Source organism: Hylobates moloch, unplaced genomic scaffold (genome assembly GCF_009828535.3).
Source record: "Hylobates moloch isolate HMO894 unplaced genomic scaffold, HMol_V3 SCAFFOLD_19, whole genome shotgun sequence".
Taxonomy (NCBI): domain Eukaryota; kingdom Metazoa; phylum Chordata; class Mammalia; order Primates; family Hylobatidae; genus Hylobates; species Hylobates moloch.
The window spans coordinates 4274107-4299579 of record NW_026652294.1 but is presented as its reverse complement, the minus strand read 5'-3'; the positions used below and the strand labels follow the sequence as shown (position 1 = coordinate 4299579).

The 25473-nt window shown below is 42.5% G+C and overlaps 1 protein-coding gene across 4 annotated transcripts in view; it reads left to right on the top strand.

Annotated features, from left to right (window-relative positions):
- The window catches only part of MAPK1 (mitogen-activated protein kinase 1), a 235831-nt gene that overhangs the window by 170910 nt on the left and 39448 nt on the right, over window positions 1-25473 (top strand). For all 4 annotated transcript variants that reach the window (XM_058431819.1, XM_032139411.2, XM_058431818.1 and 1 more), the window contains exons 2-4: window positions 13674-13856; window positions 15787-15976; window positions 23380-23496. In XM_058431819.1, coding sequence (XP_058287802.1) covers window positions 13674-13856; window positions 15787-15976; window positions 23380-23496 — 490 coding nt within the window. The remainder of the gene's footprint in view (window positions 1-13673; window positions 13857-15786; window positions 15977-23379; window positions 23497-25473) is intronic.

Genomic DNA, 25473 nt, shown 5'->3' with positions numbered 1-25473 from the left:
GCAGCCTTCAGCCTCTCCTCCCCCTGCCCCCGACCATGGCTTTCATAACATCCTGTGCCCCTCAGTTTTTCACCTGGATTTAAGTTTTTTTCCTTATCCTTGCCTTATGATCACTCTTTAAATAAAGTAGTCAGCTGTACTCTTTCTGCTCCTCTCCCCATCCTCTCCATTTCCTTACTTGAACCAAAGTTACCACACATCGTCTGGTTGCATGCAGATTCAGTGAATGCTTTCCAGTTCTTACCCTTCTCAATCTCTCCTGTTTGAAACGCCTTCCTTCTTTGTCTTGGGAAACACCACCCTTTTCTGGTTCTGCTACATGGTTAAGCAGAACTACGTGGTCTTTGGGGTTGGTTGAGACGAGTCTCGCTCTTTCACCCAGGCTGGATTGCAGTGGCACAATTTCGGCTCACTGCAAGCTCCGCCTCCCGGGTTCACCCCATTCTCCTGCCTCAGCCTCCCAAGTAGCGGGGGCTACAGGTGCCCGCCACCATGCCTGGCTAATTTTTTTTGTATTTTTAGTAGAGACAGGGTTTCACCATGTTAGCCAGGATGGTCTCAATCTCCTGACCTCATGATCTGCCCGCCTCGGCCTCCCAGAGTGCTGGGATTACAGGCATGAGCCACGGCACCTGGCCTAAAGGTTCTTACTCCATTATCATTTCTTTCCACTTTCTTTTTTTTTTTTTTTTTGAGACGGAGTCTCACTCTGTCACCCAGGCTGGAGTGCAGTGGTGCAATCTCGGCTCACTGCAAGCTCCGCCTCCCGGGTTCATGCCATTCTCCTGCCTCAGCCTCTCCGAGTAGCTGGGACTACAGGCGTCCGCCACCACGGCCGGCTAATTTTTTGTATTTTTAGTAGAGATGGGGTTTCACCATGGTCTTGATCTCCTGACCTCGTGATCCGCCCGCCTCGGCCTCCCAAAGTGCTGGGATTACAAGCGTGAGCCACCGCGCCCGGCCTTCTTTCCACTTTCTTTAACTGATTCCTCATCCTCATGCTGCTCCTGAGTTCTGTCTTCCGACTTCTTTCCTTGAAATTCTCTCTCTGCAGGAGTGCTAATAATGGCTTCTGTTAAGAATTCCCAACTTGATCTCTCTCTTGATGCTGCTGGAAGGATGGAACCGTCATCTCCTCCATCTGAATCACCGACAGACATTCTTAGATTTTTAAATCAGGATGCTGAAAACTATCTTTGTCCCTCACCTCCACCTTCTTTTTGTACCTCCCAGACCCAGGCCCACCTCTCACGTTTACAAGGCCTAGGTCAAGAATACAAATGGAGTCCTACATACCATTAAAAAAAAAAATCGACCTAAGAAACATTAAGCAGACTTTGCTGTCTCCTCCTGCCATAACAGATATGCCTTCTTTTCTTTTTTTTTTCTTTTTTTTTTTTTTTTTTTTTGAGATAGGGTCTCACTTTGTCACCTAGGCTGGAGTGCAGTGGCACAATCATGGCTCACTGCAGCCTCAACCTCCCTGGCTCAAGTGATCCTCCTGCCTAGTCCACCAAATAGCTGGGAGTACAGGCGAGTGCCACCATGCCCAGCTAATTTTTGTGTTTTTTGTACAGACAGGGTTTCATCATGTTGTCCACACTGATCTCAAACACCTGGATTCAAGTGATCTGCCCTCCTCACCCTCCCAAAGTGCTGGGATTACAAGCGTGCGCCACCATGCCCACACCAAGCGTAATATACCTTCTTAATGACCTGGAAGGTTGGGTTCAAATAGAAAATACTCAGGCTCCTTAGAGTTCTGTGTCAGTAGTTCCGGCAGAGCAGACCTTCAGCATAGTGCTCTTCCCTTCCCAGCCACAGCACTGTCCATGTGTTGTGAGCTTGAGCACGTATGTGGCCTCTTGCCTGCACAGTGTAGGCACAATACACACCAGCGAGCAGCTGCTCCTTTGACCACCACCTCAAGTGCACCTGCTGAGTACGGGACCTACACTTTTCTAGATGCAGGGAATTCTCAGGCACCTGAGGAGCATGTTCCCCTGACCCCAAAAACCTTCTCTCATGGGCATGGGCATGTCTGGGTGAGGGTTAGTGGCCAGTGACCACAGATGTCTCTGTCGCTTACCTCGCCTCCTGTTTCCTCTTTCTTTGAGGTCTTGCTTTTCTGTCAGAAGCCTACTCATCCTTCAGGATATGGCTTTTGTGGGCCTCATCTTCTTTTAATCCTTCCCTTAGTATTTGAAATTAACCCAGCTCCTCCTTGCGTTTCAGAAGTGCTTTAATGTGATAAAAGGCAAAGTATGTTCTCTGTTCCTGTCTCCTTCTCTCACAAAATTGCAAGTTTCTTAAGAGCAGAATCATTGTTTTTGCCACCAGTCCTAACATGAAGCCTCACAAATGGGAAGTTCTTGACAAGCGTGGCTTGAATTCACCAAAACTCTGTCTTCATTTCGTGTTGTTGTGGTAACCCTATCAAAACAGGAAATAAAGCTAGTTTAGCATGACTTGTTCATAATTGACTCATGCTGGTTCCCTTTTCTTCCCTAAGCGATCACAAAACATCTGTTAAATAATCTACTTCAGAATTTCATGGATTTCTGCGTTTATTGATCAGTACACTTCTAGAATGTTTCCCACTTGCCCCGGCACTGGAATGGATCATGTGGCCAAAGAACCCTGGTTCTTTTCTTTTCTTTTTTTTTTTAACTGCTTTACTAAGAAGTAATTGATATACAAAATATTGCACACATTTAAAGTATAAAGTTGGATAAGTTTTAATACATTATACACCTGTGAAACCATCAACACAATTAGGATAAGGAACATACTCATTGCCTCCAAAAGTTACCTCGTTTCCATTTGCAATCTTCTTCTTCCCATTCCCAGGCAATCCTGGGGGTAAATCCAAAGTAAACCCAGGATTACTTTGTATTTTCTATAAATGGAAATACATTTCTTTTAGTCTGGCTTCACTCACCATAATTACTTGAGATTCATCTGTGTTGCATATATCAATAGTTCATTTCCTGTTATTATCAAATAGGAATCTCATTTCCTTTTATTATCAAATAGCAGGAATCTATCTGTTTTGAGACTTGAGATGGATGTGCTCACTTCAGACCTTAATGTCCTCCCATTCTCCATGGGTCTTAGGATAGAATTCATCTGGGACTTGAGGTTGTGTTCATTTAAGATGACTAGACACTCTCAATGTCTTGGGTTCCTCAAGGGAAGAGTAGTATTATTATTATTCTTTTTTTTTTTTTTTTTTTTTGAGATGGAGTCTAGCTCTGTCGCCCACTGGAGAACAGTGGTGCAGTCTCAGCTCACTGCAGCCTCCGCCTCCCAGGTTCAGGTGATTCTCCTGCCTCAGCCTCCCAAGTAGCTGGGATTACAGGCATATATATGCCACCATGCCTGGCTAATTTTTTTTTATCTTTAGTAGAGACGGGGTTTCACCATGTTGGCCAGGCTGGTCTCAAACTCCGGACCTCATGATCCACCTGCCTTGGCCTCCCAAAGTGCTAGAAGTACAGATGTGAAAACCACCCCCGGCCCAGAGTATTATTTATAATTTTTGCATCCTAATGTTAGAATAGTTCTTGATACATAGAAGGTACTAACCCAATGCTGGATAAAAGTTTCCGCCTTTATTGGCCAGGTGTGGTGGTTCAGGTCTATAATCCTAGCACTTTGGGAGGCCAAGGCAAGAGGATCACTTGAGTTCAGGAGTTCGAGATCAGCCTGGGCAACATTGTAGAACCCTGTCTCTACAAAAAAACTTTTTTTAATTAGCCAGGCATGTTGTTGCTCACCTGTGGTCCCCACTACGCTACTCGGGAGGTTGGGGCTGCAGTCAGCCATAATTGTGCCAGTACACTCTAGCATGGGTGACAGAGTAGCCCATCTCAAAGAAAAGGGCCAGGCGCAGTGGCTCACGCCTGTAATCCCAGCACTTTGGGAGGCCGAGGCCGAGGAACAAGAGGTCAGGAGATCGAGACCATCCTGGCCAACATGGTGAAACCCTATCTCTACTAAAATACAAAAAATTAGCTGTGCGTGGTGATGGTCGCCAGTAGTCCCAGCTACTCAGGAGGCTGAGGCAGGAGAGTCGCTTGAACCCAGGAGGCAGAGGTTGCAGTGAGCCAAGATTGCACCACTGCACTCCAGCCTGGGCAACAAAGCGAGACTCCATCTAAAAAACAACAAAAAATAATATTTAATTTTTTTCCCTCTTTAACATGTCTCTTTCCCCCTTAAAAAAATTTTTTTTTTTTTTTTTTGAGACGGAGTCTCGCTCTGTCGCCCAGGCTGGAGTGCAGTGGCGCAATCTCGGCTCACTGCAAGCTCCGCCTCCCAGGTTCACGCCATTCTCCTGCCTCAGCCTCTCCGAGTAGCTGGGACTACAGGCGCCCGCCACCACGCCCGGCTAATTTTTTTTGTATTTTTAGTAGAGACGGGGTTTCACCGTGGTCTCGATCTCCTGACCTCGTGATCCGCCCGCCTCGGCCTCCCAAAGTGCTGGGATTACAAGCATGAGCCACCGCGCCCGGCCTAAAAAAATTTTTTTTAAGCTAGGTGCCATGGCATGTGCATGTAGTCCCAACTACTGTGAAGTCTGAGGAAGTGACCTCGGGAGTTCAGGACCAGCCTGGGCAGCATAGTGAGACTTCATCTCTCTCTCTTTCTGTGTGTGTGTCTCTCTCTCTCTCTCTCGCTTATTTTCCCCCTGAGACGGAGTCTTGTGCTGTCGCCCAGTGCTGGAGTACAGTGGCACGATCTCAGCTCACTCAACCTTTGCTTCCCGGATTCAAGCAACTCTCCTGCCTCAGCCTTCTGAGTAGCTGGGATTACAGGCGCATGCCACCACGCCCTGCTAATTTTTGTATTTTTAGTAGAGACAGTGTTTCACCATGTTAGCCAGGCTGGTCTCAATCTCCTGACCTCGTGATCCACCTGCCTCGGCTTCCCAAAGTGCTGGGATTATAGGCATGAGCCACTGTGCCCAGCCGAGACTTCATCTCTTTACAAAGAAAAATTATTTTGGTTAATTACATGTTTTGGTAAAAAATACAATTTACCATCTTAATCATTTTTAAGTACACAGTTCAGTAGTGTTAAGTATATTCACATTGTTGCACAACAGATCTAGAACTTTTTCATCTTGGAAAATTGAAAACCTGTACTCTTGAACACATCTCCCCATTTCTCTCTCTCCTCAGCCATTTGTAACCACCATTCACCTTTCTGATTCTATGAGTTTGTTAATATTCGATATCACATATAAGTGAAATTATGCAGTATTTGTCTTTTGTGACTTGTTTATTTCTGTTGATATAACGTCCTCAAGCTTCATCCATGTTATAGCATGTGATAGAATGACCTTTTTGGTTTTTCCCCCCACCTTTATTGGGGCATAATTGACAAATAAAAGTTGTATATATTTACTGTGTTAAACGTGATGTTTTGATATATGTATACCTTGCGAAATGATCCCCACAGTAAAGCTAATTAAGATACCCATCACCTCACATAGTTACGTTTGTGTGTGGTGGGGGCAAGAACATTTAAGTTTTTTTTTTTTTTTTTCTTTGGAGACAGAGTTTCACTCTTGTTGCCCAGGCTGGAGTGCAGTGGTGCCATCTTGGCTCACTGCAGCCTCCGCCTCTTAGGTTCAAGTGATTCTCCTGACTCAGCCTCCCAAGTAGCCAGGATTACAGGCACCAGCCACCACGCCTGGCTAACTTTGGTATTTTTAGTAGAGACAGGGTTTCACCATGTTGGCCAGGCCAGTGTCAAACTCCTGACCTCAGGTGATCCGCCTGTCTTGGTCTCCCAAAGTGCTGGGATTACAGACATGAGTCACCACACGCGGCTGATAATAGCCATTCTAATAGCTGTGAGGTGGTAGCTCGTTGTGGTTTTGATTGGCATTTTTCTGATTAGTGATGTTGAGCCTTTTTTCATATACCTGTTGCCCATTTGTATGTCTTATTTTGAGAAATGTCTATTCGAGTTCTTTGCCCCCACTCCCTACCACCCGCACCTGCTTTTTTTCCATTTTTGAGACAGGGTCTCTCTGTGTTGCCCAGGCTGGTCTTGAACTGTTGGTCTCAGGCAATCTTCCTACCTCAGCCTCCTGAATAGCTAGGACTACAAGCAGGTGCCACTGCACCTGGCCTTTGCCCATTTTTAAATATTTTGTTTGTTTCCTGCTGTTGAATTGTTCGAATTTCTTATATATTTAAATATTGGCCGCTTATCAGATATGTGGTTTGTAAATATTTTCTCCCATTCGTTAGGTTGTCTCTTCACTCTGTTGATTGCTGCTTGTGCTGTGCAGAAGCTTTTTAGTTTGATGTAATTCCATTTGTCTATTTTTGCTTTTGTTGCCTGTGCTTTGGGGGTCACAACCAAAAAATAATTGCCCAGACCAATGTCAAGAAGCTTTCCCCCTATATTTTCTTCTAGTAGTTTTTTTTTGTTTGTTTGTTTGCTTTTGTTTTGTTTTGTTTTGTTTTGTTTTTTTGAGATGGAGTCTGTCTCTGTCACCCAGGCTGGAGTGCAGTGGCATGATCTCAGCTCACTGCAAGCTCTGCCTCCCAGGTTCATGCCATTCTCCTGCCTCAGCCTCCCAAGTAGCTAGGACTACAGGCGCCTGCCACCACACTTGGCTAATTTTTTTCTTTTTTCTTTTTTTTTTTTTTTTTGTATTTTTAGTAGAGACAGGGTTTCACCGTGTTAGCCAGGATGGTCTTGATCTCCTGATCTCGTGATCCACCCGCCTTGGCCTCCCAAAGTGCTGGGATTACAGGGTGAGCCACCGCACCCAGCCTCTTCTAGTAGTTTTATGATTTCAGGTTTTACAGTTTTTGTCTTTAATCTATCTTGATTTGATTTTTTTTTATAGGGCGTGAAATAAGTATCCATTTTATTCTTTTGCAAGTAGATATCCAATTTTCCCAGCACCATTTGTTGAAGAGACTATCCTTTATGTTTGGACTCTTTATTCTGTTCCATTTGTCTATTTGTCTGTTTTTATGCCAGTACCATGCTGATTCCCTGCCCCCCACCCAGCTTTATTAAGGTATAATTGACAAATACAAATTAGTATATGAAACTGAGGTGGAAGTGCTGGAAAAAAAATTAGTATATATTCATGATGTACAACATGATGTTTCGATATATATGTATATTGTGAAAAGATTAAATCAAGGTAATTAACATATCTGTTATCTCACATACTTTTTGTGGTGAGACTGTTTAAGATCTAATCTTTTAGTAATTTGCAAGTATATAATACATTATTATTAACTATAGTCCCCATGCTGTAGGATAGAGCTCTAGAACTTACTCATCCTGGTTAACTGAAACTTTATACTCTAACAAATTATCTGCACATTTCACCCTATCCCCACAGTGTCATGCTGTTTTGGTTACTATAGCTTTGTAGTGTATTTTGAAATCAGGTGATGTGAAGCCTCCACCTTTGTTCTTGCTCAAGATTGCTTTGGCTGTATGGGGTCTTTTGTGGTTCCATATATGAATTTAAAGATTACATTTTCTGTTTCTGTGAAAAATGCCATTGGAACTTTGATAGGGATTACATTGACTCTGCAGACCACACTGAGTAGTGTAGACATTTTAAGAATATTAATTCAGGCCAGGCACAATGGCTCATGCCTGTTATCCCAGCACTTTGGGAGGCTGAGGTGGGAGGATCACTTACGACCAGGAGTTCAAGACCAGCCTGGATAACATAGTGAGACCCCATCTCTACCAAAAAGTTTTTAAATTAAAAACAACTGGCCGGGTGCGGTGGCTCACGCCTGTAATCCCAGCACTTTGAGAGGCCAAGGCAGGCGGATCATGAGGTCAGGAGATGGAGACCATCCTGGCTAACACGGTGAAACCCCATCTCTACCAAAAATACAAAAAAAAAAAGGCAATTAGCCGGGCATGTTGGTGGGCGCCTGTAGTCCCAGCTACTCGGGAGGCTGAGGCAGGAGAATGGCGAGAACCCAGGAAGCGGAGCTTGCAGTGAGCCAAGATGCGCTACTGTGCTACTGCACTCCAGCCTGGGCGACAGAGCGAGACTCTGTCTCAAAAAAAAAAAAAAACAAATAAATAAAAAATAAAAACAATTAGGCATGGTTTTTGGATGCTGAATTGAATTTCTTTTTTTTTTAAGACTGAATAATATTCCACTCTTTGTATATGCTATATTTTCTTTATCCATTCATCCATAGTGGACATTTTGGTTGCTTCCACATCTTGGGTATTGTGCATAATGCTGCAGTGAACCTGAACCTGCCAATAGCTCTTGGAGATTCTACTTTGAATTGTTTTGGATATATGCTCAGAAGTGGGACTGCTGGACCATATGGGAATTCTGTTTTTAATTTTTTGAGGAATTTCCAAGTGGTTACACCATTTTACACACTCAACAATAGAGTACGAAGGTTTGAATTTATCCACATCAGACTTACGGTTTTCTGTTTGTTTGTTTGTTTGTTTGTTTGTTTTGTTTGTTTGTTTTTTGTTTTTTTTTGTTGTTTTTTTTTGTTTTTTTTTTTTAGATGACATTGATATATTTACCTGGAAAAATCCTAATGCAGTTTTTTTAACCTAATCTACTTTTTTTTTTTTTTTTTTTTTTTTTATTATACTTTAGGGTTTTAGGGTACATGTGCACAATGTGACAATGTGCAGGTTTGTTACATATGTATCCATGTGCCATGTTGATTTCCTGCACCCATTAACTCGTCCTTTAGCATTAGGTGTATCTCCTAATGCTGTCCCTCCCCCCTCCCCCCACCCCACAACAGTCCCCGGAGTGTGATGTTCCCCTTCCTGTGTCCATGAGTTCTCATTGTTCAATTCCCACCTATGAGTGAGAACATGCGGTGTTTGGTTTTTTGTCCTTGCGATAGTTTACTGAGAATGATGTTTTCCACTTTCATCCATGTCCCTACAAAGGACACGAACTCATCATTTTTTATGGCTGCATAGTATTCCATGGTGTATATGTGCCACATTTTCTTAATCCAGTCTATCGTTGTTGGACATTTGGGTTGGTTCCAACTCTTTGCTATTGTGAATAGTGCCGCAATAAACATACGTGTGCATGTGTCTTTATAGCAGCATGATTTATAGTCCTTTGGGTATATACCCAGTAGTGGGATGGCTGGGTCAAATGGTATTTCTAGTTCGAGATCCCTGAGGAATCGCCACACTGACTTCCACAATGGTTGAACTAGTTTACAGTCCCACCAACAGTGTAAAAGTGTTCCTATTTCTCCACATCCTCTCCAGCACCTGTTGTTTCCTGATTTTTTAATGATGGCCATTCTAACTGGTGTAAGATGGTATCTCACTGTGGTTTTGCTTGTACACCAATAACAGACAAACAGAGAGCCAAATCATGAACGAACTCCCATTCACAATTGCTTCAAAGAGAATAAAATACCTAGGAATCCAACTTACAAGGGATGTGAAGGACCTCTTCAAGGAGAACTACAAACCACTGCTCAATGAAATAAAAGAGGATACAAACAAATGGAAGAACATTCCATGCTCATGGGTTGGAAGAATCAATATCGTGAAAATGGCCATACTGCCCAAGGTAATTTATAGATTCAATGCCATCCCCATCAAGCTACCAATGACTTTCTTCACAGAATTGGAAAAAACTACTTTAAAGTTCATATGGAACCAAAAAAGAGCCCGCATTGCCAAGTCAATCCTAAGCCAAAAGAACAAAGCTGGAGGCATCACGCTACCTGACTTCAAACTATACTACAAGGCTACAGTAACCAAAACAGCATGGTACTGGTACCACAACAGAGACGTAGATCAATGGAACAGAACAGAGCCCTCAGAAATGATGCCGCATAGCTACAACTATCTGATCTTTGACAAACCTGACAAAAACAAGAAATGGGGAAAGGATTCCCTATTTAATAAATGGTGCTGGGAAAACTGGCTAGCCATATGCAGAAAGCTGAAACTGGATCCCTTCCTTACACCTTATACAAAAATTAATTCAAGATGGATTAAAGACTTAGATGTTAGACCTAAAACCATTAAAATCCTACAAGAAAACCTAGGCAATACCATTCAGGACATAGGCGTGGGCAAGGACTTCATGTCTAAAACACCAAAAGCAATGGCAACAAAAGCCAAAATCGACAAATGGGATCTCATTAAACTAAAGAGCTTCTGCACAGCAAAAGAAACTATCATCAGAGTGAACAGGCAACCTACAGAATGGGAGAAAATTTTTGTAACCTACTCATCTGACAAAGGGCTAATATCCAGAATCTACAATGAACTCAAACAAATTTACAAGAAAAAAACAAACAACCCCATCAAAAAGTGGGCAGAGGACATGAACAGACACTTCTCAAAAGAAGACATTTATGCAGCCGAAAAACACATGAAGAAATGCTCATCATCACTGGCCATCAGAGAAATGTTTGTTTTTAAATAGTGGCAGTCCTGGCTGGTCGTGGTGGGTGGCTCATGCCTGTAATTCCAGCACTTTGAGAGGCCAAGGCAGGCGGGTCATGAGGTCAGGAGATCCTGTAATCCCAGCTACTCAGGAGGCTGAGGCAGGAGAATCGCATAAACCCAGGAGGCAGAGGTTGCAGTAAGCCGAGATTGCGCCACTGCACCCCAGCCTGGCGACATAGCGAGACTCCGTCTCAAAAAAAAAAAAAAAAAAAAAAAAAAAAAGGCATAACGTTGAATAAACATTTCAGAAAAAGACATAAGAAAAGATAGTCATCATCATGAATCATTAGAGAAATGCAAATCAAAACCACAATGAGCTATCACCACACACCCATTAGGACTGCCACTATTTTTTTTTTTGAGACCGAGTCTCATTCTGTCACCAGGCTGGAGTGCAGTGGTGCGATCTTGGCTCACTGCAGCCTCCACCTCCTGGGTTCAAGCCATTCTTCTGCCTCAGCCTCCCGAGTAGCTGGGACTATGGGCACGCACCACCCCACCCAGCTAATTTTTGTATTTTTAGTAGAGACGGAGTTTCACCATTTTGGCCAGGATGGTCTCAATCTCCTGACCTCATGATCTGCCTGCCTTGGCCTCCCAAAGTGCTGGGATTACAGACATGAGCCACCGCCCCTGGCCTTCTTTTTTAATGTTCCTTTTTAATTAACCATCTTTGGATTCTTGTGATAAGAGACACATTTATAGCACAAACCCGTAGTGTGGTGGTAGTTAGGGACAAAAGGGGTTGAGCAAGACAAGATACAGTTGGTAATGTCAAAGTGATTTTAAAGCATAAACTGTTTATAGACACCTGAAAGTTCATGGTATGCCTTATTTGCCAAGTATCAACAATAAAATATATAAAACAAAACCAAGAAACCCAAGGAGAAGCTAGCAAGTATGGAGTTGTTATGGAAGAGTGTAACCCTCTTTATCATCAGTTCTATGAAAGATAGATTACATAAACCAAAAAGGCAGCAGAATGGTTAAGTGGAGCAGACAAGAACAGACCAAACTCCTTTTTTTCAAGTGGGACCAGGTGAGGATGATCTCATGTTTTCTTACTTAAAAGGAGGCAGTTGGCCGGGTGTGGTGGCTCACTGTGTAATCCCAGCACTTTGGGAGGCCGAGGCGGGCCTATCACGATGTCAGGAGATCGAGACCATCCTGGCTAACACGGTGAAATCCCGTCTCTTCTAAAAATACAAAAAATTAGCCAGGCGTCGTGGTGGGGCCTGTAGTCCCAGCTACTCGGGAGGCTGAGGCAGGAGAATGGCCTGAACCCAGGATGGGGAGCTTGCAGTAAGCCAAGATCATACAACTGCACTCCAGCCTGGGCGACAGAGCAAGACTCCTTCCCCAGATAAATTCTTAAAAGGCTGGGGGGGAGGGCAGTTATTTCGTCACTGAGTGTTGATACAGTAGAGGGGCACACTGACCATAAGCTCTTCTCTCCAAAAATTTTGTTGGATTATAATTTTGCAGAACAAATTATGGCCACATTTGACTGTTAACACGAGAAATTTATAATATTAACACTAGAAAATTGTAATGTTGAGTTTAAACCAGTATTTTGTAACTAATCTGTGCTGTTGTTGAACTCTTGTTCTATGATTTGAATTACCAAAATAGAATTTTTATTTCTAAAAATATTCCCAATATTGAATAAGCTTGCTTATTATATATGCTTTTTAATACTATGTTAAATTATTATTATTATATATGCTGTTGCCTAACTGAAAATCACTGGCTTAGGGCCTCATGTACCAAACCAAAGCAAAATAAGATTTGAGTAGTGGTTATTTTACTTAAGAACATATACTTCATTTCAAAGCATTTGGGGCCACCTGTGTACTGTATGTTAATGGTGTTGTAGGATAATTGGATCCTAGTAAGACAGAGTTCCCCTCCAGAGCATTATCTTGTCATAGAATCAGACAAATGTATCAATAATTCTTAGGATTAGTAGACTGATAAATATTATAGAAGCATAAACTTTATTTAATTTAGAGACGGAGTCTCACTCTGTCGCCCAAGCTGGAGTGCAGTGGTACAATCTTGGCTCACTGCCACCTCCATCTCCCAGGTTCAAGTGATTCTTGTGCCTCAGCCTCCCAAGTAGCTGGGATTGCAGGCATATGCCACCATGCCTGGCTAATTTTTTTGTATTTTTAGTAGAGGCGGGGTTTCACCATGTTGTCCAGGCTGGTCTCAAAACTCCTGTCCTCAAGTGATCCACCCGCCCCAGTTTCCCAAAGTGCTGGGATTGCAGGCGTGAGCCACTGCACCTGGCCCTAGAAGCATAAACTTTAAAATAAAGTTATTTTACTGTTTTCTATTCTAGCACTTACCCCAAGGAAACAAGAAATGTTGTCTTATTGCTTGTCAATGTTATTTGATTGCTTTGGTCAGTGGGCCAGATGTTGACATTTATTAATATGAAAATTTCTTATACACAAGATTGTAATAGAATGTTTATCATAAAGATAGTAGTAATACTCAAGATTCAAATTCATAAGATTGAAGGTATAATTTTTATTATTGCTTTTGTTTAGAATTCTGGTTTATCAGACATTAAGGACAACTAGGAAAGAACTGGGCCCCATGTTATTGCCACAAATGTGTTTTTCGAAGAATACTTTCTAGGTTTTGTTATAAAACTACCCAAACATCTTGATCAGTTTCTTGGGGGAAGAAATGGTAATGTCGTTTTGCAAGTGAGAGAAACAAAGTTAATAGAAGTAATCAAGGTGTTCTCTTGGGTCCATTTTTGTTAGGGATAAAGATGTACCGTTGTAGGTTATTTGAATGTTTCTTCTGTGTCAGAGGAATTTGATACAACAGTAAGAAGGTGTTTTGGAGACAGAAGTGATTACTCTCACCAGAATGCAGTTGCTGTTTAAGACAATGGGAGAATGCTTGTTTGTGTATTTCTGGGTTTATAAAGGCAAGACATTCACCCAGTTAACAGGGCTAGGTTCTCGGTTAGTTTTGAGAGTCACTGTGTGCTCTCGTGTCAGTTGCATCCATCCTCCCTAGCTTGAGGCCTTTTTGTGGATAATATACATGCTGCCTTCATGGTGAAACAGGTATTTACACAGAGTGTTAAAAATATAATACTTTACCAACTTGCCTTCTTCAAATATTCTGAGGGCTGTTTTTAATGCCATCTCTCTCTCTCTCTCTTTTTTAAGCTCTGCGTATGATAATGTCAACAAAGTTCGAGTAGCCATCAAGAAAATCAGCCCCTTTGAGCACCAGACCTACTGCCAGAGAACCCTGAGGGAGATAAAAATCTTACTGCGCTTCAGACATGAGAACATCATTGGAATCAATGACATTATTCGAGCACCAACCATCGAGCAAATGAAAGATGTGTATCCTTTTTAGGCAACTGGCCAATTCCACTGCTTGGTAACCTTGTTGAGTAAATAGAACTTGAAATTCCCTGAACTTAAAGGAAAAGTGCATTAAACATGCTAAAGGGAAAATCGTAATCTGTTTGCCATTTACTCCCTAAGTCTAGTCATGGAAAATCTTGGTTAACTCTGTTTGCAGTCATGTTTTTTCTGTCCAAGGGATGGTTCGTGATGATGAAGAAAAGGTAAAGGGAAGATCAGTAGTAGACTAAGAAAGAGGGTGCCCTGGCTATCTACCTGGTGAAATCAGGACTGTCCTGATCTTAGTCAGGTTACCACTTTAGGTCTCAGTTTCCCCACCTTTAAAATGAAGGAACTGGTCATCATGATCTTTAAGGTCAACTAAGCTCTGAAATTATGTGATTAACTATGACCAACATTTAGAAATCTGGACTGAACAGATCTAGAGGATGCTGCCTGGGTAAAGGCTCCATTTGAAAGATAGAGAGGTTAAGTATACTGAAGAGGATCTGCCAGAAGGGAGAGGGTTATACAGCACTCCTACCAGTTTACCCAATTTATATTCCGCCCCTCCAGGGTGCGGGAACTTGCTGTCTCTAGGCAGCCCTTTCCATTTTTAAACAGCTCTGTCAATAAGTTGTAGTGATATTTGAAGTGAAATGCCTCCTGCCACTACCACCTGTTGGTCCTGCTTTACTTTTTGCTGTGAAAATAAGCCTCTCTCAGATGACAGATTTTTAAATCATGTTTCCTTTGAATCCCATGCTGCGCCTCCTGTAGCATAAATCTGTAAGAAACAGAGAATAGTGTTTACACAGAAGTGAGTGAAAGAAATGCAGAAATACTGCTAATGAAATAATACTATGATGAAGTTAAAGGCTAAATGCTTTAATAATTTAATTTCTTTTTTTTTTTTTTTTGAGATGGAGTCTTGCTGTTGCCCAGGCTGGAGTGCAGTGGCGCGATTTTGGCTCACTGCAGGCTCCGCCCCCCGGGGGTTCACACCATTCTCCTGCCTCAGCCTCCCAAGTAGCTGGGACTACAGGCGCCCGCCACCTCGCCCGGCTAATTTGTTTTTTGTATTTTTAGTAGAGACGGGGTTTCACCGTGTTAGCCAGGATGGTCTCGATCTCCTGACCTCGTGATCCGCCCACCTCGGCCTCCCAAAGTGCTGGGATTACAGGCATGAGCCACCGCACCCGGCCAATAATTTAATTTCTGTAAGAAAGAAAGTAGCCATAGCTAAAGTTTTAGGTAGTTAAATACGGGACCAAGCAAGAAAGCATGAGGAGCAAAACTAGCACAAACCCCTTCTTAGAACGACTTGCCCATAGTCTTATTTATTTAAGATCTTAACAGTAATGGAAGAGTCAAGAAAATAGACTTAGGGTTGGATTTACTAGTAAGTTTCTAGACCTGTATTTCTGGAAGTTTTATGTTTGGCTTTTGAGGAGCTTGGGAGAGGAGGGGAGCGGCAACAAGAAGTAAAAAGAATAGTGACATTACAGGTTACTGGACCAAACAGAGGAGGGAGTATGTGCTACTTACAGGCTATCAGTGTTTCCAGCAAACCTTGAAGGGGGTTCGTTGGTGGTGGACAATTTAGAGAGCAAAGAGGTTGAGACTTCAAGATTGACCAGAATTTCCCTAACAGCCTGTTTCAGATCTCAGTCTAGGCCCATAGCTGCATCAGTCAGATGTAATGCCGTAATGCCTGCCATCTCACAGGACCTAAAAGGAGTTAACGACTTCAGATTCCTTCCATGAAGGAAACCAAGTTTTCCTCAGTTTCTTCTTTCCTTTAAGGGCCTCATGGTGTAATGATGGACTGTTTGGGAAAAGAGTCAAGAGAGGATGCATTTTTGTTTTCAATGCTTTGCTAAATGTGACCAGCTAATTGGTGTTTTACCTTAACCTGTGCAAACAGATATATAGTACAGGACCTCATGGAAACAGATCTTTACAAGCTCTTGAAGACACAACACCTCAGCAACGACCATATCTGCTATTTTCTTTACCAGATCCTCAGAGGGTTAAAATATATCCATTCAGCTAACGTTCTGCACCGTGACCTCAAGCCTTCCAACCTGCTGCTCAACACCACCTGTGATCTCAAGGTCAGCCAGGTTATTTACTATTAAGGTGATATATATTGAAAAACCCTTTCACTGAAGCATAGTTATATTTGTCATTATTCATATTTTAAATTACACCAGAAATACCCAAAAACATTTTTATGGCAAAAATGCTAGTAAAGTGTGGTAGTCTTCCTCTTCTTCCTTATCCCATTGCTCCTTTCTCCCCAGAGATCTTTTTTTTTTTTTTTTTTCCTTAAAGACAGAGTCTTCGTATGTTGCCCAGGCTGGTCTGGAACTCCTGGGCTCAAGCAGTCCTCCTTTCTTGGCCTCCCAAAGTGCTGGGATTACATATGTGGGCCACAGCACCAGGCCAAGATAACTAACTACTATAACAAATTGGTGGCCAGTTGCGGTGGCTCACACCTGTAATCCTAGCATCTTGGGAGGCCAAGGTGGGCGTATCACCTGAGGTCAGGAGTTCAAGACCAGCCTGGCCAACATGGCAAAACCCCATCTCTACTAAAAATACAAAAATCAGCCGGGCATGGTGGCACGCGCCTGTAATCCCAGCTACATGGGAGCTGAGGTAGGAGAGCCGCTTGAACCTGGGAGGCAGAGGTTGCAGTGAGCCGAGATCACACCACTGCATGCCAGCCTGGGTGACAGAGCAAAACTTTGTCCCCAAAAAACAAATTGGTGTATTTTCTCCCAAAGTATTTTCTATGCTCTTACATAAATGTGTACTTTTATACTTTATATAGATAAACAGGATCATGTACATTATGTGTTAGTTTTTTTGTTCGTTTGTTTGTTTTTTGAGACGGAGTCTCGCCCTGTCGCCCAAGCTGGAGTGCAGTGGCGCTATCTCAGCTCACTGCAAGCTCTGCCTCCCGGGTTCCCACCATTCTTCTGCCTCAGCCTCCCGAGTAGCTGGGACTACAGGCACCCGCCACCACGCCCGGCTAATTTTTTTATTTTTTTATTTTTTTATTTTTTTTTTGTATTTTTAGTAGAGATGGGGTTTCACATGTTAGCCAGGATGGTCTCGATCTCCTGACCTCGTGATCTGCCCACCTTGGCCTCCCAAAGTGCTGGTATTACAGGTGTGAGCCACCGTGCCTGGCCTTATGTGTTAGTTTTAAAATCATTAAAATCAACAAAACATGTTGGTGACATTTTTCTTCAATAAATTTTATTCAAAAGATAGCAGCAGAAAACTTAACCTCACTGACTTTAATACCTAATAAGGCATTCCAACTAAATAAGAACACCCCAAATTCTTTACAGTCCTCAGAGTTCTGAAAATATGCAGCATTTACATATTTCTATTTTAATGGGTGTCACAGGTAAACGAGGGAAATTTATGGATATCTTAAATGTGATGGAGTGATGTAGATTCAGTCCAAAAAAATGCACAGAAATTCAAGAAGACCTAAATAAATGAGAAGACATCCCATGTCCGTGGATCATAAGACTTAATACTGTTAAGATGGCAGTTTTCTCCAAATTGATCTGCAGATTTAGTGCAATCCCTATCAAAGCCCCAGTTGTTTTTTTCTATAGAAATTGACAGGCTGATCCTAAAATTCCTATGGAAATTCATATGGAGAACTGATACACTTCCTGATTTCAAAACTTTTACTGCAAAACACAGTAATCAAGACAGTGTGCTACTGGCATAAGAATAGACATATAGGTCAGTGGAATTGAAGTGAGAGTCAGTAAATAAACCCATGTATCTCTGGTCAACTGATTTTGGCAAGGATGCCAGGACCATTCATTGGGGAAAGAATAGTCCTTTCAGCAAATGAATCTGGGACAACTGAATAGCCACATACAAAAAGATGAAAAAATTAACTCAAAATGGCTGGGTGCAGTGGTTTGCGCCTGTAATCCCAGCACTTTGGGAGGCCAAGGCCTGCAGATTGCCTGAGCTCCAGAGCAAGACCAGCCTGGGCAACATGGCAAAACCCCATCTCTACCAAAAATACAAAAAAATTAATCTGGGCGTGGTGGCATGTGCCTGTGGTCCCAGCTTCTCAGGAGGCTGAGTGGGAGGACTGCTTGAGCCTGGGAGGTGGAAATTGCAGTGAGCAGAGATTGCGCCACTGCACTCCATCTGGGGTGACAGAGTGAGACCTTGTCTCAAAAGGAAAAAAAAATTCAAAATGGATTGAAGAACTCAATTTAAAAGCTAAAACTTTAATACTCTTAGAAAACATAGAAGTAAATCTTTGCAATCTTATGTTAGGCAAAGCCTCTTAGACATGACACCAAAAGCACAAGCAACAAAAGAAAAAAAGTAAGTGGATTCCATCAAGATTAGAAACTTGTGCTACAAAGCAAACCATCAAAAAAGTGAAAAGGCAAGCCACAGAATGAGAGAAGGTATTTGCAAATCATACATCTGATAAGGGACTTACAACTAGAATATATGAAGAACTCTTATAACTCAATAATGAAAAGATAAATAGCCTAGTTTAAAAAATGGACAAAGGATCTGAATAGACATTTCTCTAAAGAAGACATACAGATGGCAATAAGCACATGGAATGGTAGATGCTTGACATCATTAGTCAGTAGAAAAATGCAAATCAAAATTACATTGAAAAACTTTATGCTAACTAGGATGGCTGTAATTAAAAAGTCAGATAGTAAGTGTTAGTGAGGATTCCACTCCTTAGTGAAAATGAAAACATGCATCTACACAAAAACTTGAACACAAATCTTCATAGCGATATTGTTCACTGTAGCCAGTAAGTAGAAACAATCCAAATGTCCAGCTGATGATGAATAAATAGAATGTGGTGGATCCACACAGTAGAAGAGAAAGGGGTGAAGTACTGATAATGCTACAACATGGATGAATCTTGCAAACATGTCTGTGAAGGAAGGCAGCCACAAAAGACACATATTGTATGATTCTGTTTACATGAAATGTCTAGAATAGGCAAATCCATAGAGACAAAAATTAGATTAGTGGATTACTGATTGCCTAGGGCTAGAGGAGTTGGGAGAATAATGAAGGAAGGAATACCAACTCACTGGAATTTATTTTTGAGGTTATAAAAATATTTTCAAATTGGATGGTGGTAATGGTTAAGTCCACCATTATAATACTAAAACCATTGAGTTATACACTTTAAATGAGCAAATTGTATGGTGTGTGAATTATAGCTTAATAAAGCTGCTTAAGTACGTATAGATGTATAGCAATAATCATTTATTGGATTTCAGTTCAACAGACACTCCTATGAGAAGCCCTGTGAGATACGCCAGACAAGAGAGATGAGGGTCTGCCCTTGAAATCTGAAAACTGATAGATCAGAAATCTGGTAGACAGTAGGTGATTATAATGAGATGTTCTATAACTGAGATGGAGAAAAAGATGGTGTACAAATGCAAAGGACAGAGGTGGGCTAGCTCTGGCTGGGGCTGGGAGGCAGCAAGAAGAAGGTGGTATCTGTGCCGGCCCTCGAGGATGGGTAGCTTTTCTTGTGGCAGGCCAGCGGCTGTATTGGACATAGGGTATCGTAGGCAGAGAGTACAGAAATAAAATAAGAAGGGAGGGACTACTACCGAAAACACTGAGTCTTCCTGTGGCTGCAGCATTGGATGAGTAATAGGACGTCATCGACACTAAGCTAGAAAGGTTGGTTGCAAGTAGATCATGGGGAACCTTCTAGAACTGTGTGTAAAAAGCAGTGGGTTTTGTCACGGTGGGTGAATACGGTGGCCAATGTCCAGTGAGATGTTGTAGAAGACAGCTTCCTTCATCAGATATTGTGTGGATTGGACTCTGTCACCTCTTGGGATCCCTCTGATACAGGTTTATGTCCTTTCCACATGGGATGGAACCAGCTCCTTTCCCTGGATCAGTGCAACTAAGAGTCAGGTGGGCACAAAATGAATAAAGCTATGTTTAGGATGGCTCTACTACTTCTTTGGCACTTAATGATTTTCTTGAAAATTTGCAGTGAATATTTTTATGTCTCCTCGTGTTTTTTTTTTTTCTTTTGGTTATCATCATAGCCCTGTTATGGCAGATTGCTTTTGTTTTTGGAGAGACATTCTCAATCAATATTTTAAGCATATAACATTTCTGGGAAGAATTGGCTCTTATTGGCCGGGCGCGGTGGCTCACGCTTGTAATCCCAGCACTTTGGGAGGCCGAGGCGGGCGGATCACGAGGTCAGGAGATCGAGACCACGGTGAAACCCCGTCTCTACTAAAAATACAAAAAAATTAGCCGGGCGTGGTGGCGGGCGCCTGTAGTCCCAGCTACTCGGAGAGGCTGAGGCAGGAGAATGGCGTGAACCTGGGAGACGGAGCTTGCAGTGAGCCGAGATTGCGCCACTGCACTCCAGCCTGGGTGACAGAGTGAGATTCCGTCTCAAAAAAAAAAAAAAAGAATTGGCTCTTATTTTTGCTTGAAAGTGTTCATCCTTAAGAATAAAACAAATAGAACCAGACTACTTTCTCTGTTGTCTATTCCCAGTTTATGGACTTGTCTTTAAGGCCGTTCTGTTCACCTGCTCACACTCACACACACGAGTTGTTGGCCGTGGCATAATTTAGGCATCGTCTTGAAAACCCAAGTTAACACAAAGAATCAGAAGCATAACAGTATGTTTTGGATATTTAAAGTGGTACAATTGACTAACATTTTATTTTTATTTTATTTTATTAATTTTAATTTAATTTTATTTATTTTAATTTTATTTTTCCAGACAGAGTCTTGCTTTGTTGCCCAGGCTGGAGTGCAGTGGCGTGATCTCCGCTCACTGCAACCTTCACCTCCTGGGTTCAAGCAATTCTCCTGCTGAAGCTTCCTGAGTAGCTGGGATTACAGGTGCCCACCACCATGCCTGGCTAATTTTTGTATTTTCAGTAGATACAGGGTTTCACCATATTGGCCAGGCTGGTCTCGAACTTCTGATCTCATGATCCGCCCACCTTGACCTCCCAAAGTGCTGGGATTCTACAGGCGTTTGCCACTGCACCCGGCCTTTACTAATATTTTAAAAGTATACAGCAGTCAGGTGCCATGGCTCACGCCTATAATCCCAACACATTGAGTGGCTGAGGCAGGCGGATCGCCTGAGGTCAGGAGTTCAAGTCCAGTCCGGCCAACTTGGTGAAACCCTGTCTCTACTGAAAATACAAACAAATTAGCTGGATGTGGTGGCGCACACCTGTAATCCCAGCTACTTGGGAGCCTGAGGCACGAGAATCACTGGGAGGCAGAGGTTGCAGTGAGCTGAGATGGCGCCACTGCACTCCAGCCTGGGCAACAGGGTGAGACTCCATCTCAGAAAAAAAAAAAACGTATACAGCAGTGTGTGTGCATCATTCTCATGGGTATAAATGCGAGAAGAGAGAATCTCATTCAAAGATGGGTATGGTATGTCACTGATTTGTTACAGTGAGCATGTCCAAGCAGGGCAAGAGGCAGTGGCAGTTGAGTGTGCATATGACAGTTGAGAACACCACATGAGGAGAGGACTTGTGTTTGCTGGAGCTCTGGGATCACTGCACTTTTACCACATCCTCAATGCCTTGTGGTGACCATGGTGCCCGTTCCCACAGGCCCCTTGGCCTAGGAAGTTTGTAACTTGCAGCCTCACTGACCTCCTGTTATTTAGGTCCTTTCGAATTTTCAAGAGGATTTCTTTTTTTTTTTTTTTTTGAGACGGAGTCTTGCTGTTGCCCAGGCTGGAGTGCAGTGGCGCGATCTCGGCTCACTGCAGGCTCCGCCCCCCGGGGTTCACGCCATTCTCCTACCTCAGCCTCCTGAGTAGCTGGGACTACAGGCGCCTGCCACCTCACCTGGCTAATTTTTTGTATCTTTAGCAGAGACGGGATTTCACTGTGTTAGCCAGGATGGTCTCGATCTCCTGACCTCATGACCCGCCCGCCTCAGCCTCCCAAAGTGCTGGGATTACAGGCGTGAGCCACCGTGCCCGGCCCGAGGATTTCTTCCCTTTATCCAATGGCTTCTATGTTACAAAGTGTTTTTTACTCTTGAACCCTTACCAAAATATCTTGAACCCTTATCGATATCAGCTATTATCAGTGTCTTAGACCTTTAACTTTTGGCTCTGGTATCAGTCAAGGCCGACAGAAATAAGCTTGATTTTTGGTTTCCGTAAACATGCTTTGCACTTATTTTCTGAAGCTTAAGACCCAGCAGACATTGACATCTTAGGACCCTTCCAGGATCCTCTCTTGTAGACTTTATTTTTCAGGACCACGGGAACTCACCAGGGTTACAGACCCTATTTGGAGGCTCTGCAAGCACATTTCTAGTGTAACTACCAGAGAATGTGAGCTATATTAGTCTGTGCCCTTGTTTACTAGACTGATCCCACAGAAATCCCAGTAGGAGTCACAAGATGCTGGGATCACAACATGTGAAAATTCTGGCTATGCCTATGAAAGACTCTGATAGATACAAATGAAACACGTCTTTGGGGCTTCCTTTGTTTTTGAAAATTGAATTTACACAGCCCAAAAGGTATATTTTCTTCTACCATATCCTTGTTTATTTTCCTTTGTATGGAATTATACTGAGTACTACTGCTTTTTTATTTTGTAGCCTTGGCATTGTATTGATTAGTGTCATGTAAATTTGGTTAGTCTTTGATATTGTAGTGTTGACAGACCTTAAAAAAAAATCATGGCCGGGCATGGTGGCTCACATCTGTAATCCCAACACTTTGGGAGGCTGAGGTAGTTGAATCACCTGAGGTGAGGAGTTCGAGACCAGCCTGGCCAACATGGTGAAACCCCATCTCTACTAAAAATAGAAAATAAGCCACACCATGGTATTGGAAGGCCAGATGATGAAAGGCCAGTAGATGCTTGAGACCGGAGAAAATGAGAAACTATGTATTTTTTAAAAAATAAAATATTCTTTAGTACATGAAACTTTAAAAACAAAAAGCTTTGGGAGTAGGTTTGACTACCTGGAAGAAGGAAGTGGGAAGAATCTTTGGAAATACTTATATTTATAGACTAAGTAGAAGACTAACAGAAAGTAGAGTCTGAGAAATAGAAGGCCAGTGCAGATCTTCACAGCAGTCCTGAGAGCTCCAGCAGGACAGGCTGAGAAAAGGGTACTGGTTGGTTTTGCTGACTTTACCCAGAACAGTTTTTGTCAATTCACCTAATTGAGATTGCTTTGTGCTAAGCAGATAATGAAAGGTAGAGATGCTTCTTAAAGTGTGTTCTATAAAGACTTCTTCAGCCTGCGTCCTGGTCTCTACATGTTGATTGCTTTTCAGATTGTTGGGAAAATTAAATACTGAATTTCTAGAATGCCCAGAAAGTATCTGCCACTTAGTAGCATTATTATTGCTATTGCCTTTTTTATTTTTGTGATGTTTTGATATGAAAGGTTAGAATTTCTAAGAAGTTATCCTGTTTTTTTTCTCTCTTAGATCTGTGACTTTGGCCTGGCCCGTGTTGCAGATCCAGACCATGATCACACAGGGTTCCTGACAGAATATGTGGCCACACGTTGGTACAGGGCTCCAGAAATTATGTTGAATTCCAAGGTAAGGACTAAGTTTGCATAAAAAGAAATCCAGTAAGTAAGAGAACTTTCTGAGTGCATTGCAGTAAGCCATAAGTCTCCCTCTGCATTGAGAGTTGGCATATCTGGCCAGAGCCAAGGTGCTGTCTTTTTTGATACAGGGTCTTACTCTGTCACCCAGGCTGGAGTGCAGTGGCACCATCACGGCTCACAGTCTCAACCTCCCGGGCTCAAGTGACACTCTTCACCTCAATCTCCAGAGTTGCTGGGACTACAGAGTGCACCGCTAGACCTGCCTAATTTTTTTTTTTTTTTTTTTTTAGATGGACTCTCGCTCTGTTGCCCAGGCCAGAGTGCAGTAGCACAATCTCGGCTCACTGCAAGCTCTGCCTCCTGGGTTCACGCCATTCTCCTGCCTCGGCCTCCCAAGTAGATGGGACTACAGGCTCCCGCCACCACGCCCAGCTAATTTTTTGTATTTTTTAGTAGAGATGGGGTTTCACCCTGTTAGCCAGGATGGTCTCTATCTCCTGACCTCGTGATCCACCCACCTCAGCCTCCCAAAGTGCTGGGATTACGGGTGTGAGCCACTGTGCCCGGCCACATCTGGCTAATTTTTAAATTTTTTTTTGTAAAAGTAGGGTGTCTTCCTATGTTGCATGTTGCCCAGGCTGGTCTTGAACTTCTGAGCTCAAGGGATCCGCCCACCTCAGCCCCCACCTGGCCCCAAGGTGCTGTCTAAATTTTGTTCGGCATTGAACTTAGGGCTCAGCCTCTCTACCTCAGCTGGTATAGTGCTGACGGTTGTAGAATAGGAGGGGGTGTGCCTCTGCAGTCACTGTTACCATAAGTGGTCTGTGTTTCACTCCTTGGACAGCTGTCCTGAAGTCCTGCCTATCGCTGTCACTGTTAGGTGCAGGCTGGGTTTGTTGTAGAGGTTATTCAGTAATGTGTATTTCTGTGAACATGGGCCAGGGCTATTCTATAAAGGTCAAATTTATCTGATAATGAAGAATGTCTCTTTGGCAGAATTATATTGTAATTTGTTGTACTTGAAGAAAACATAAATGTGAACAGAGTAGGAACTGCCGTGGATTCTTTAGAAATTATATGATTTCCTGCTTCCAAATGAAGTGGTTTCCTCTGCATCTGTGAGTGGCTGTAGAGAGTGCATCCAGGTCTCATCCATACTCTGCTAGCAAGGTCTGTGTCTTGGTCATAAGAAATGGTTGAATAAGTTTACAAAAGCCCAGAAAAGTGAAGTCTGACATTTTTTGTTGCATTTATGAGCCAGGAGGCAAAAATTGAGGGCTGCTATGGAGATTGAGATTCAGTATTTTTACTGTTATTTGCAAATAATATATGAATAAGGTGTGAAAATTGAGTAGTTAAGTAAGCCTGACATACTACCTGTATCTAGTGTCTCAGGATTATAAGATTCTTAAACACAGTTCCCTCTGCTATCATGTAAAGATACTTGAAGAAAAGCGATAAAAATAGACATTGGATCTTGTATCTAGGGCCCAGGAACCAGAAATAGTCCTGAGAGGCTTAGTGGAAATGAAAGAACAGGTCTAATTAGCTCATAGGCTTCTTTCTCTTCCTCCATCCTTTATTACTAGTACAGATAAGCTATTAGATTTTTTCATAAGGAAATGGAATTTGTTTAAAGCATTTAGTTTTTCTTGATATCCTACATTTGTTCAGTTTAGTTATAAAAGTAAAATCTCATTAACATAAATTCCATTATAAAGAAGGATTTGGTGTAACAGATGTTTCAGAGAAGAAAATGCCATGTTGACTCTCTGTAATTCTGTATCACAAATAATCCCACACAACAGGTTCTTTCTCTGACTGGCCATGTGACAGCCGTTCTAAACAAGGAGCATTGGCATGCCAGTGTTCAGTGCCAGTTGTAAAGGGAACTGTTGGTGTGCCTTTGTCCTGGTGTGGCTTCTTGGTCTTGCAGTCTCCGTTCTGACTTAGATGCCCCCATTGT